This window comes from Candoia aspera, chromosome 5 (genome assembly GCF_035149785.1).
Source record: "Candoia aspera isolate rCanAsp1 chromosome 5, rCanAsp1.hap2, whole genome shotgun sequence".
Taxonomy (NCBI): Eukaryota; Metazoa; Chordata; class Lepidosauria; order Squamata; family Boidae; genus Candoia; species Candoia aspera.
The window spans coordinates 15,635,628-15,650,655 of record NC_086157.1 but is presented as its reverse complement, the minus strand read 5'-3'; the positions used below and the strand labels follow the sequence as shown (position 1 = coordinate 15,650,655).

The following is a 15,028-nucleotide window of genomic DNA, read 5'->3' as shown; positions in this document are numbered from 1 at the left end:
ATAGACACACAGTGTTTAAGACAGGAAGTGAAAAAGAAAGAGAAAGGAAAAAGTGTGTGTGTGTATATACACAGAGAGAGAGAGAGAGGAAATGGAAAAAAAGATTTTGATTAGTACATTTGGCATAATTTATGAGTGAATAATTTTCAAAGTGACTGTAGAGAGTCAAAAGGATTACAGTACTCTTAAATCTCTACATATCCAGTTCCTTTTAACATATTTAAGCTTGTAATCCTAGACAAGATTGAACACTGTAGGATTTATCTCTAAGGATTCATAGAACTGCATTGCACATAGAAATTTTAGTAGTATTTTGTAAAGCAAAACAAAATAACTAAAAAGTAAGAACCATCAACTACAAGGAGACTTACTCTTCAGTAATAATTTTCAGTAATATACATTATCATGTAAATAAATCCCATTGAAAATAAATTAGCACTTCTTCAAAGATACTACTAGAAGGTTTCACAGCAACACTCTATTATTTACTGCACAGTGGAATGGTGGGGGAGAACTTTCCCTGACTCTACATATACATAGGTTTATTTCTGCAAAACTAAAATATTCAACTGCTAGTAAAGCAAAAAAAAAAAAAAAAAGCTGGAATGCTTCTAAATGACCCTACGGCAACTTGGAAAATGGACCACTTCTTCAATGCAAATCGTCTCAAGAAAAGCTTCTGCACACAAAGTGTGAGGAACCCGTTACTGCATTGTTTATTGAGTTTCACTTGATTCCTCCTGACAACCATTTGAACAATGACTATTGGGAAATGTCTCTCAAATTGTCAACAACAAAAGCAAAGGCTCAGTGCTTTTATTCTTAGTTAATACTGATTTTTTCCCTTTTTTTAAAAAAAGAGAAAATATTTCTTCCTGAAGGGATTAGAAGTTCTCTTATAAAAGACACCTGCAAACAAAACAAATGACAAGATCTTTATCATATTCAATAATAGGAATCCTTTGTACAAAGCTGGGCTTCTCCAGACACAAATAACCCAGAAGCCCATCACAATTCAACCAAAATACTTCAACTAAATCAGTGCTGCCCACAATCAACAGAGGGAAATATTTAAAGAGGGAATAAACAAACTGAAAGCTGGTTACATCCCATTTACTTTCTCACACATCTGAAAACATTTCAGTAGTATAGTTACAAAGGAGAAGATTCAAGAGTCAATGTGTTCTTCACTGACAAAAAAAGTCAGGGATGAGACTGTGAGGAAATTCACAACCACCTTGTCTGTATCTATTCAGAACTCTCTTTAGATGAGTGGGCTAGACACATAACAGTTACTAGGAGTCTATGTGAAATCTCTGGATCAGCCCATGCTTGTTTAAATACCACCTGAAAGGGACTCCTAGCTAGCATTTAAGTCTGGGAGATTTTTAGTTACCTTAGTTCATGTAACTAAAAAATAAATAATTTGTGCCAGAAAAAGGAGCACAGAATTCATTTTTGTTCTCTTAATCTAAAAGTCACTAGGTCCTTATGTTGATGAAGTAAACTGACTAAAATTAATGGGATTAAAATTAGTCTGGATCTAACTGTTCAAGCATGCACTGAATCATTAAATCAAGTACAAGTTAGGAAAAGTCAATTCATCTGAAGCCAAACAGATCTTTGCCTTGTATCTTAGAGTATAAAATGCAGAAATGCTAACAGGAGCGATTGGCATAAAAATTAAGGGCTTTGTACTATATTCCTCTGATAGGCATATTTGTTTTTCAGAATTGTTGTAACAATTTCCTAGATTGTAAATTTTGGAGATGTTAGATATTATGAAGGAAACTGTGCCCAACAAGCATTCCCATGGCTAAAGGGATAATTTTGCCTTACACATGGAGGGCATTTTACCATATGGTACTGTGCTTTCATGTCTGAAGAAGCCCCTTATCCGAAATGAAATAAAATGCCCAAGATCCCACCTGGTAGTTTGCTGCAAAGGGCTGATTTTCTTGTATGTTTCAGTAAGTGACTTTTAGAGTTTAACATACTGTGTTGGGACTATTCAAAAAGAAAAAGAGCTTATTTCTACAAAGGAATACTTTTCTAAAATCTGTGGACTGGAACTTAAAAAGCAGGGCAAAAACCATCAGAAAACATTGAGCTTTTTCCTCTCTTCTATTACTGTAGTGACAAGATTAATTTTCTTTAAAAACAAGGAAAGAAACAGAAGTCAGGTTTCAACAGATTGTTGGTAATGCCCAAGAATATATGACTATTCAATACACAGACGATTTAATCTGTCTTCTGAATCTATTACTTGATTAAGTAAGTACTAGTTAATATTGGATATAGTGGTAATGGAGTAAGATGGTGGTGTTAACCTTGCCAATGCACCCCTGCTACTATAGGAATCAATGCTCATTGTCATTATGGCCCAACCTTCACATAAATACAAACATATAGGTAAAACATAGCCAGGGTACATGGTAATATCCTGATGGCACTAGCAAAGTGTCCACTGAGTTAACCCAACTCCTGAAAAGAATATGTCCATGTCTGTGTTGTTTTCTTGGCAGCAATATGAAAGTGGCAAGATGAAGTACCATCTTCTGGGATTGATTTCCCCGTTTCAATCCTGCTTAGCTTTTTTTTAGCTCAGGCACTAGGATGCTATCACCGACTGAGGGCTTAAGATCTAAGAGGGTATCCCAAATAAGAACATATCAAGAGTAGGAAAGTAAATTCCTGCATTGTGCTTTCTACATAGTTTCCAGAAAAGACATTTGAGAATCTCCTAAAATCCAAATGTGTTGCCTCAAATTAATCCATTACTACTTCCGTGATACAAACATATTTTACACCTAGACAACCTTTTTGTATTTATAACTACTTCTTTCTTTTGTTCCCATTGAAGCTATTATTTTCAGCCCTATTATTACTAATCTCTTCTTTGTAAATAACCACACCTATTTTAATCCCAAACAGGTATAGTAAACATTGGCTTCTTTGAGGAAGTACATGCATAATTAGGTTAATCAGTGCTATCTTTTCATGTGAGTTGATTGTTCCTTTACTGTGGATATGTTTCATAACACTGCAGAAAGCTTGCCAAATGTCTCAAAGGCAAACTAGGCACAACTTACCAAGCATTAAGCTACTACATACTGAAACCCTGACATAATGGCAAACTGTTAAGAGCCACTCCTACCAGCCACTTATTACTCATTTCTTCTCCCCAGTCACTACCACTTGTTCAACAGTTTTGGACTACACCCTTCTCAAACAAGTCCTTTCACTTAACTCATCTAAAATACTGAAAAAAATATAAACACAAGTGTCATCAAGACCTAGGATACCCCAAGCCCAATTCTGCAAAGTCCCTTCTTAGATTACCTGTACAAAGTCCAAGAATGTTAGTGGCAGTAGGTCATCCAAATGGCCAATATCTTTGGAGAAACGATTTAGGATTCTTCCTAAAATAAAAAAAGAGGGTTATTTGGCATTTTTTTTTAAAAAAAGTTTGTTTTTCATCATTTTAAAAAATAGGAATGGAGAAAAGAAATGTGAACTTCAGTCTGGAATGTATTTGCTTAGAAATACATCTCACTGTATTTGATTGTTTCCTGTTCCTCCAAGGGAGATGTGCACAGGACTACAGACTTACAGAAATTCAAGTCAACTTGACAATCCAGTCAAATAAATAAATAAATAAATAAATAAATAAATATTATTATAAATAATAATTATTAATTTATTATTATAAATAGCTGTTATATTATATGAGCCACCTTCTGTTGTTCCAAAATGGGTAGGATACACATACAATAAATAAATAAATAAATTTCCAGCTCAAACTAATTTAAATCTGTGTACATTAACATGTTTTGTTCAGTGGTCTAAATACTACTTTGCATGTTGAATAACTAATTTTTATAATAATCTAAATTTTAGGATGATCGTAAAGTGAGAAAATAAATTACACATCTGCCTTTTTTGATACATTATGAGAGAGCTTTTAATTCTGAAGATATTTATGTTTCAACATATTATAGGCAGCTAAAGTATAACTCAGTGAAAGCTATGGGTCTTTTTGAAATCATTTTTTAATAGTTTGATGAAATACATTAATTCTAAGAATGACTAGACATCCAGCCATGCAAGTGTAGCTCAACTAGTCTGAGCTGATGTACTATCACTGAAACAAATAGATTTCTTCTTCCTTACATGAATGAAATTTCTGATGTAATTAGAATCTCTTGTTCATTAAAGCCACAATCTTCCTATTTTTAATTGGTTAGAAATATTCCTTTATAAGTCATATGACAAAATGGAATTTTGGGGAAGCATAACAATTTAGTTCTAGCAGTTAACATTTTGCAAAGCCATGTACATCTCTTAAAGCATTTGCTAGTTAATACCAAGCCTCAACTGCAGGGTTGTGAACTCCCCCTTGTTGGATGTGATCAAGCAGAGGCTAGACAACCATCTGGTCTGGGATGCTTTAATTTGGATTCCTACACTGAGCAGGAATTTCCACACTGACAAGGGAATGACCTATATGGTCCTTTCCAATCATAATTATATCAGGGAAATGCTTAGAGAACATACTGCATCAAGATCATTGTGACTTAGTTAGAAGACACCAAAGGAGCAGTTAGCTGGGCCAGTGTTTGACAGTTCCCCGCAACCAGTGACATTTCATGCTGCACTTTCCAAATGATTTTGTCAGAGTGGCTGCTCTTGAAAACATTTGTTCTTCAATCAAGTCTCCTCCATTTCAAGTGTTTGACTGAACTGGTGGTGCCTCAAAGTTATGGGAAGGCCTTCAGAATTTTTTTTTCCCCCAATGGGGGATGATACACCTCACTCTGATGGGGCTAACCAACATTTGTGAGATTTATACAAGGACAGGACTCGCCTAAAACAGCTCTGAATGTTTAATTAAGTATTCACACAACTGGCCCTTGTTACCACTTTAATTGAATTGAATGAAAGGGGGGATGTCATGCTGACATGTAGCATATTGGATGACTTTATTTATGAAATAAGTGAAATGTTGTTTGTTTGTTTGTTCACTCAGACTTCCTAGAACATTCAAAAATTCAAAGTATCTGAAAGGGGACAAAAACGTTTTCACAGTATTGTAGAAGGGTTGGGTTAAAGAGGTTATGTACATTTTTCAGAGAAAGTGCCTACAGCATAGACTTGCAATGTCAGGTAACTGAATACAATGGAATGTGTACATTTGCCATGGAGATATCACAGAAATATAGAAAAATGCAAAAAAGATCTTAGGACATTCTTGCAGACCTAGAACAGCTATGCTAATTAATTCCAGGTCTGATGAATTATTTGAATTGCAAAATAAATGAAAGGGTGAATAGGAATTTCATGCCTTGAATTCTTTGACAAGGAATTCAAATTTAGACTATCAATCAATCAACTGAAAACGCCATACTGAGACAACTAGCCATGGCTTAAACCCTTTTTAAGTTGCATGATGAAGACTGCACTCCAAAAAGCCAGGGCTAGGACAAAGAAATAAGCAGTATCATTTAAATTTCATTTCATTAGATTTAGATTAAAACTTAATCAAATTAAGGTATTATTTCTATCTTACATTTATATCCTTCCTTTTCTGATACAGTTAATATAATTAGAATCCATGTATAATTCTTCTGTTTTCATTTTCTTCTGTTCCATTAAAAATGACTTCACTGCATCTTTTGCAAAGTTCTAGGGGCCACATAGAGGATAAACCAGTCAGATAGTGGGAAGATATTTCCCTGCTATTCAAATGCTGTACCCTCTAGGTGTAGGGATTATATGCCTAAGAATTTCCAGTCATCATATTTGGAAATTCCACTACTGTAATTTCTGTTTGTGTGGTAGATATATGACAAAATTTCTACTATTTAGAAGGATATTATCACCTAATGGTTGCACCTTTTCCTGGATCAGGAAGCCCTTCTTTCCGTCACTCATTCCCTGGTCATCTCCCGTATGGACTACTGCAATGCGCTCTACATGGGGCTAACCTGAAAAGTATCCAGAAGCTGCAGCTGGTGCAGAATGCAGCAGCATGGGCAGTTATGGGTGCCTCTAGGGCTGCGCGTGTAACACCTCTGCTGCATGAGCTGCATTGGGTGCTGGTGTGCTTCCGGGTCCAATTCAAGGTGTTGGTTATGACTGTTAAAGCCCTTCATGGCATGGGCCCATGTTACCTGAAGAATTGTCTTGTTCCAATTAAATCAACCCATCCCATCTGGTCCGGCAGGAAGGGCATGTTGCAGACCCCGCCAGCTAATGAATTCCGACTGGCGGAGTCAAGGAGAGCCTTTTCTGCCGTTGCCCCCACCCTGTGGAACATTTTGCTCCCGGAGGTGAGGTTGGCCCCCACTCTTCTGGCCTTCCAGAAGAGTGTCAAGACCTGGCTCTGCCAATTAGCTTGGGGGTCCAAGAGTGGTAGGCAGACCTGGGGATGGTTGGTGGCTTAAGCTCTCTCTGCCTTTTAGTTTTCCTCTTTTATCTTCTATTTTTTGTACTTTTTCTATTTTTATAATGGTTTTATAGCTTTTATTTCTAAGCTGCCCAGAGTCACTTTTATGGGCGGTGTATAAATTTAATAATATTTTTTTAAAAAATAGCTAATAGTATGGTATGGCAAGTATGGTATGGCTGATCAGTCTTCAGCCTGAGGTTCTTACTTCTCATGGTTTCACAAAAATACATTTTCACATATATGAACGTGCTAACTTCTGCTAGTGTTTGCTGACATGCATAAGACTTAATCTATCTTTGAGTCACTTTGGGTGTAAGCTTTACAGAAAGATGATGGTGATGGTGGTCATCATCATCATCCTGAATTAATCCACTCCAGGAGAAAGCCTCTTTACTGAAAGTTATGGACTGTAATCTACAACCTGGTCCAGTGCAGACTGATAGATTGTTGTTGACTTCCCAGTCTAGCAGTGAGAGTGTATGACTGGCCCAAATTCACCCAGCCAGTTCCCATGCCTAAGGGAGAACTAGAGCCTGTGTCTCCCAACTTCTGGTCCAGTACATTAACTACTACAGGACAGGACAAGACAGAAATATATACAGTAAGTTGGCCTATGGAATATGGGGTAAACGTCTGTCCATGATGCAAAGCAAAGGCCATCACACCCCTTGAAAACACATTTCATAATATTTTCACAAACAGGACAAAGTGGCAATTCAAAACATTCTGGTTTGAGACTTGCTATTAAGGTTGCATAAGGAAGATGACCTTGACAAGAACCATTACCTAGGCAAAAGGGCTGAAACATTTTGAAGTCCAGAACAATCAGATAACATTTGGAAGTGGCTCAGGCCTCCCTGATTCACTGGAGTATAAGAAAGGGGAAGAGGTATAGTACAATCAGATTTGCAAGATCGTTATTACTGCCAATCTCAATAAAAATAGTTTTAGCCCTCCTGTGCAGTTGCTTTCCTGGTCTGGTCTAGGGGGCTGACAGAAAATGAGGTTCTTGTGACCCCAAACCCTTCTGGACAACATGATAATGATAATGGGAAAAAATCTAAACTGAATAAATTGTTTAAAGAATCTAGATTTGCAATTTTGAAAATTATGCTTCACTATTTACTATAGATAGTTGGTGATGCTAAGGAAAATGTTCTAAAATCTCCACTGTCTGAATACCTTTCTCACGTACAATGGTTGAAGGCTAAGCTTCTATATAAATGATGATGAAAACTTAGCATATTATGGTGTCACATCAATCTCAGCATCTCACTTGAATAGTTTTAATAGGAACAGTGTTGACCATGAATTCTGTAAGAGCATCACTTTCACAATTCAGACCTTACCATTGTTGAAAGCTATCTGGAACATAGAATCACACAGTTTTGGGATCCAATCTAATGTCTAAACCTATGCACAGTATACACATTATATGAATTGTTAAAATGTCATAAACTCTGGGAAACCTTTGGCACTGCATCAATTAATCAAAGCAGCTTACCCAAATTGTAGAAGCTAAAGTGTTACTCTCAAGTACTTGGAAATTGAGTTTCACTTTGTAATTTGGATACAGGGCCTAGGGACTGGAGGGCATGCCCAGATTCGTAATGAAATGTTCATAAAAACTATGTCATAAAGAGTTTTGCTCTTTGAGGTCTCAATCCTCCGAGCATCTCAGGCTTTGTTTCCAGTTTTCTCAAAAGGTCCTATTTCATTCTCCAAAAGCTTACTTACGGAATTTTCGAAGAGGATTTTTTCCCCTTTACTAGCATTTAAATAGCCCCTCCATAAACTTTTCAAAGCTTACAATCAATACAGTCTATGAGATAGCACTGTAAAAGCTCTGACTTGGCTCTCTAACCCAAACTACTGTGGTGTAAAGTAACATCTAAAGTTATGAGAACTGCTAATGAGTGCCAGAATAATATAATTTTGCTTTGGAGCCAAGCGAGTATCAAGCCTAGCCAATAGCTGTACTAATCATTTCACAAGCAAGATTATTTATATGCAATATTCCCATTTTAAAATGACTACTTAGTTCTCATGGGTAATCAAGTTGCTAATCAACTCCAACAAACTGTAACTTTGATGTCGGGCTTGCAATGTTTTGTTAAGTAATGCAGTATTCTAAAAAGAATGCTTTGCCAGAAATTCTAGTACGGAAAAATATTTTTGCTTTAAAAATCAAGGAAATGGGAATTATTCGGCCTAAAAAAAATGTAAAAAAAAAAGTGAACAGGCCTTTTAATCTGACTAATTCACGTGTTAACTTTTGGAACAATGAGTAGAAACATATGATTTGGGAAGAACTGGTACATGAACACAATATAAATACGAATGTAGCAGGGGTACATCATTTGGGAAGTTTCACTCTAGAGCAAGATAATACTTTTGAAATTGATTTGCTCAACAAAACAAGACCATCTTTTGTAAACCTGCAGCATATAATGACAACTGTCACCAAGTTCCAAAGAAGACATGTACAGGCCAACAACCTTTTCTGCAATTGTACCCTTACAGACTGTCTTAAGCCTATTTTGGAATGACTTTCCAAGGGGGTGCATTTATTTATTTATTAAACATATTTGCATGTCACTGCAGTTAAAAATATATATATTGGTAGCTCACATTAAAAAATACAATTATTTATTTATATATTTATTAATCAAATTTATCACCACGCATCTCCCACAAAAGGGACTCTGGGCGGTTTACAATAAAACATAAATAAGAATATAAAACTATAAAATAATATAATGCATAGTAAAAACAAATATGGTGGGAACCCGATGGCTAAAAGTTATCTATAATTCGCAAGCAGAGCAGGGTCCTTCTAAGAGACTAGCCATCCCCAGAAATGCCTATTCTCCCTCCCGCCCCAGGCGTGATGACAGAACCAGGTCTTTAGTTGTTTCCTAAAGTCCAGGAGGACTTTATATAAAACAAACTCCATGTAAGAATTTAAATATACCACAATGCACAACAATAGAAAGATAATAAAATACGGCAACAGCACCTCAAATCAGAGGAAGGCTCTCCAAAAAGGTTCCATCTTTAGAAGCCTGCAGAAAACCAACAAAAAGAGAGCCAGATTGATCTACACAGGGAGCCTATTCTGTAACATTTGCACTGCAACCAAAAAGTGGCACCATCTTTACTCAGCTACACTGAGCCCCCCACAAGTCTCAGACTTGCAGCAATTTCTCCTTGCTAGATCTAATCAGACAGGCCAAATTAGCTGGAGAAAGTGGTCCTGAACATATCTAGGTGCCAAGCCATGGCAACCAATGTTGGGTTTGCAAAACCAATGTTCTGTTCTCCCAATGACAAGAGCTCAAATTGCTGCATTTTGAACCAGCTGCGGTTTCTGTATAGTCTTTAAATGCAGCTGTATAGTCTTTAAATGCAGTAAATTGCATTATAGTAGTAGCATTTGTAAATCAGAAGCCCAGATGTATAGCAGAGTTTCTCAACCTTGACAACTTTAAGATGTGTGGATTTCAACTCCTAGAATTCCCCAGCCAGCGTTATGGCTTGAGAATTCTGGGAGTTGAAGTCCATATATCTTAGGCTGACCATATGTACCATTTTGAACGGGACAGTCCCATTTTTTTAACATTTCCCAACCATCCCGTTGTTTTAATGTAAATATCAAATTTGTCCTGTTTTTTTAAAAAACTGTCTATCAGCACACGCGTTAAGCAAGATGAGAGGCGGGCCGAACAGCAGGAGCTGTGATTGGCTCCCATGCAAAAACGGCAGGAGAATCACGCCAATAAAAGGAAGCTGATGCTGAAACAGGTTGCCAGGAACAACTGTTCCAGCAAGCCCACACCAACGACACAAACTCCATGCCGGAACCTCTCTCAGAGCCCTGCCCTGCTGCCACAACGGAGCCCACTCCAGAGCCCTGCCCGACTGCTGCGCCACAGCCCAATCATGGACTGCAGAACCTCGTCTTACCAGATGCCAGCCGCTTACCCTGCCTTGCTGCCATGCCCGAACTCACCACTGAGCTTTGTCTCGCTGCCGTGCCCAATATTGCCTCCCGGCCTTGCCCTGCCGCCACATGGGATGCCGCTACTGAGCCGGAGTTTGCTGCTGGGCCTTGTCTAGCCACAGCGCTCAATCTCGCCTCCCGGCCTTGCCACCACGTGAGACTCTGAGTCTGAGCCTTGTCTGGTTGTCGCACCCATGGACTTGCCTCACCCTGTCTTGCAATCGCATGCCTGCCTTCCGTGCCTGACTGCCCCTCGCATTGGGAAACAACGCCACAGGGACTGAAACGGAATATTACGTAAGTTTAACCCGTCCCATTTTTGCATCCCAATGTCCCGTTTTTGTCTCAGGGAAATATGGTCAACCTAATACATCTTAAATGTTGCTGAGGCTGAGAAACACTGGTCTATGGAACACCATAGAGAGACCTTCGATGTTTAAATATGTTTTGAGAAAGTGTAATTCACCAAGAGAATGTTTATACTTTGGTGGATTAAAATAGAATATACGAAATTAATTAAATGGCCTTCAAGTTCTCCATATTGCTGTATCTGCATTTTACCCACAGATGCATTTCATCTGTGCCACTCTGCCTTATTAATATAATGAAGACTAAATATAACTAAAAAGAGACAAATTCCTTTTGTTCAATCCAATCTACTCTACTGGTCCATGGAAGAAGAAGAAGGGAGATCACATACATCACTATGACTTTACTGAAAGGATGGTGAGACAAAAGCACAAACAGCACATAGAAGCTCCATCAGGATCAAAAGTTGTCACATTTCACCTTTCAAATTAGTACAGATAACAACTATGCATGTGTAAGAAAAACATGCATTCCAAGGAGGTTGGACTGAGAGAAACTCTTTGTTTTTATAATGGGGAAATTATAATTTAAATACATGTTTGCTGCTGACAACACAGAAGATACATATTGTTCTTTAAAACCATAGAGCGTTTGTACAAAGTTTATAAAATTATTAGAAAAAGAGCTCTGTAGGGAGAATTATGGAATTTTTCAAAATGATATTAAATGTAATGTGCAACCCTAACAATATTAAACTAATGTGTTAATTGTATTACATGTAATGTGAAAAGTTTTTTAGGCTTCAGTATGCCACAGATCTTTAAAAATAACACTACAGCTATTAGCCAAAAAATAAAAGTTTGTAACCAGTTACATTTCAGTGTGTTTAATCCCAAATATATACTTTCCTAATACTTTTAGGATATTTTCAAACTCTCACTTCCCTTGTACAAAGAATGTTAGCTTTCACAAGGAATGTATTAATTCCAGGACTATCACAGTAAATGATATAGCTTGAACACACACACACTGTATTTGAGATTTCTACCTAAGTAATTAAATACCTATCCAGTGTCCATTAATCATAGTTAAATAAGGGTCTGTCAGCAAAGTTCTATGTACATATTTGGGACTATGTTATAGTCAAATACTTTGCCGTATCTAAGTTAAACAATGATTCATTAAACCTCCCTTTCTATATAATAGTTAGGCCAAACTTGAAGTGAAAGAATTGAAACTCTTTTGTTCTTCATAAAGGAGACAGTATGTGATATTCCTTACAAGCTCTGTAAATTGCTTGAATTGCTTGAATCAGAATGTGCTCAGGTGGTTCCACATCCATGTCTAGCTTTTGCAGTTGTCTGTTGACACTTGAGAGTGGATGTTCAAATCTTTCCTTCCAAATAGGAAGCACACATCACAACTGAATCACCTACTTCAAAAAGTTCATTCATGCTTTCTCATGAAAGGATCCAATAAAAACCACCATTCAACTCTTGAGTAGTAAAGAAAGTTAAGTAGAACTTGAACAAAAGACCAAGTTCACATTATCAGTTTGGCAGGTTTATATCTGGTGCAACAAACTACATGTATTTCTACCACCTTCTTCTTCCCTACCTCCAGTTTGTCACATCACCATTTTCTGTAACATCAGAACCAGACAGTATGGCTGGATTACTTTCTCCAAAGTAGTACTGAAATGTGGGCTTTCCCCACCCAATTTAATAACATTAGCAACATCAACTCAGGTAGGCCTCTTATTCCAGATAACAAGGCAACCAAGGTTGATGAAAGACACAGGGATTTATTTCCACCAACACAATATTATATTACACCTGATTTTTTGGTAACACAACATATGACTAAACAGGACTTTTTTTATACACTACACTTGTATGTATGTACAGAAGTATGGAAGTAGGTGTGGATGGGGGAAGGTGCTCTCCACATAACTTTAAGATAGCTGTCATTCTTACGAGATAGACTGACAGGAAACACAACAAGATGAGCTAATTCTACTTTATTTAGTTACATTAACAGAATTTTACAAGTCTGAAAGTACTTCTCTCCCCCATCCCCTTTACAACCCAAAAACTAGGGAGGGTCTCTTCTGAGCCTCTTGCCCTGTCCACATTCCTGCTGTGGGCTAAGCTGCCTTTTATCTGATTGTTCCCTTGGTTGTATCTTGCTGTCCTGTCTCCCAAGGTCATTCCCACATACATTACAACAGCTTTCCTTATTCTAGTGTTCCTACCAAACTGGAATTAAAATTCCCAGAATTTCCCCAGCCAAGTCAGCCACATCTAGATGATTCTAGGTTAGGGAAGGTTGTTGCAGAGGAAGATTGAAACAGTTTGTAATACTGTATGTCCGTTCTACTATGAGAGAAACTGTTGTAGGGAGGGGTACATCACTAAAATGTTTTTATTGCAACTATAAGCATTTTCCAGTTTTCAAGGCAATGACAAACAATTGAATTTGTCCATATCAATTGCTCACAGAAAACACACCCCACAGCAATGCTAGTGAAGTTGAATATAGTACAATCATTAAATCATCAAAACCATTAAAATTGGGTTTCAAGCAATGAAAGGAACCAAGTTCGTTTCTAAAAGAAATAGAGAAAACTGAAATATGTATGTATGTATGTATGTATGTATGTATGTATGTATCTTGAATGGTTGACAATTACTGATCTATTCTAGTTTCCATTCCATGTTCTTACAAATAAATGCTTATAGACACACCTTATCTTTGAAAAAAATATGTTATTAACATTGCCTGTCCATATAAACTACTAGGCAGTTATTAGTGGCTTCGCTACAGGGATCCTCAAAATACAAGTAAGAAAAATGCATCCAGATTTTCTCTGCCCTCCTCAATATCTGCCAGAGGACAGAAAGTGACAAGAACATAATCACTCTCCTGACTTCCATAAACGGGCACCAGGGCACTGAGCAGAAGCATGCTCAGGTAATACACATTTTTCTACAGTTTCAGGACATAACAAACCCATGTGTAGTGTTTTTATATCCTCAATTAATTTACTATTTGAACAAGAGTCTCAGACATGCAATAAGCCAGTGACGGGCCTGGAAAAGAAAGGAAAGGTTTGAATGTTACATTATGAGGGGGAAGGTTGTCTAAGAAAACCCACCTCAATTTGTGTCCCATAGTTGACGTAACACTAGTAGTCTTGCTAACCATGATCAGGACCATGGGACAGGGCTCAAGACCCCTCAGCAAGTTAGCATTAGCTGTGGTGCCATTTTGCATCTGTGCCAGTGTGAACAATAGAGAGCACAAACTAAGATTCTCACACCAGCAAACAACTATGGTTTCAATCCCTCATTGAAAACTAATGACAATATGCCCCTATGCAGAGTTAACCCTCAGCAAAGATAATGCTGATCAGGAAAAGGAATTATGCAGGAAAAGTGGGAGAAGCCAGCATGTGAGCCCCCAACCATGAGGGAGTAGTTCTAACTTTTTAAAGTTAGACAGTCCTTCGAACTGCTTTCTGTGCCCCCACCTTCAAACAACTCATTATCCACGAGCCATGAACTATTTGAAGGACATGCAAAGTGGGCAATACATCTTAGGATAACCATAGGGCACAAAGACCAGAGTGCATTTTCATGCCACAGAAAACCTTCTGTAACTTTCTCAAAGCCACAAGGGATGTCTTACTCTCACTAACAAATGCAGAAAAAAGAAAGAAAAAAATGGTGAGAGAAAAAGAATGTTCTATTATACCAAAAGTTCTACATGTTTCAAGAGAATACCTCTTCATCAGGGAAACAGCATGAAACAAACTGCTTGTAAAGAATGTGTAAGTGCACCCACCCTTAAAAGCTTGCTTGACTCAATTACTATTCCCCTGACAAAAAGGTATTCCCTCAAAACATGTTGGGACTTTTAGCATTATTTTCTCAGACCATTTGCCCCTTATTTTCCACTAAATAATGCTGCCAACTGCACAACAAATGTCTGGTGCATGAAAGCAAAATCACTTGTAAAATTTTTAATCAATGAAAACTGAGACAGAAGAAAGGAAGCAAAAAGAGATGTCTGTTAAATTATTATTACACTTTGTTCAAATGTAGTTACTTTTCAGCTATTGATTGATTAGGGTTAAGAATCTATGCTAAGTATTCTTTATTAATTTAGAAAACATTTCATATAGCTAGAATTCCTAGTGATCTTTGTAACAAAACCAAAGGGATGATTTAACACCTAGTCTTCCCCCAAAATTCAATTCAATT

The 15,028-nt window shown here is 37.4% G+C and overlaps 1 protein-coding gene across 2 annotated transcripts in view; it reads right to left on the bottom strand.

Moving 5' to 3' along the window:
- ABCC4 (ATP binding cassette subfamily C member 4 (PEL blood group)) overlaps window positions 1–15,028 on the bottom strand; it is a 163,192-nt gene that overhangs the window by 68,650 nt on the left and 79,514 nt on the right. For both annotated transcript variants that reach the window (XM_063304648.1, XM_063304649.1), the window contains one exon: window positions 3,343–3,422. In XM_063304648.1, the coding sequence (XP_063160718.1) occupies window positions 3,343–3,422 (80 nt within the window). The remainder of the gene's footprint in view (window positions 1–3,342; window positions 3,423–15,028) is intronic.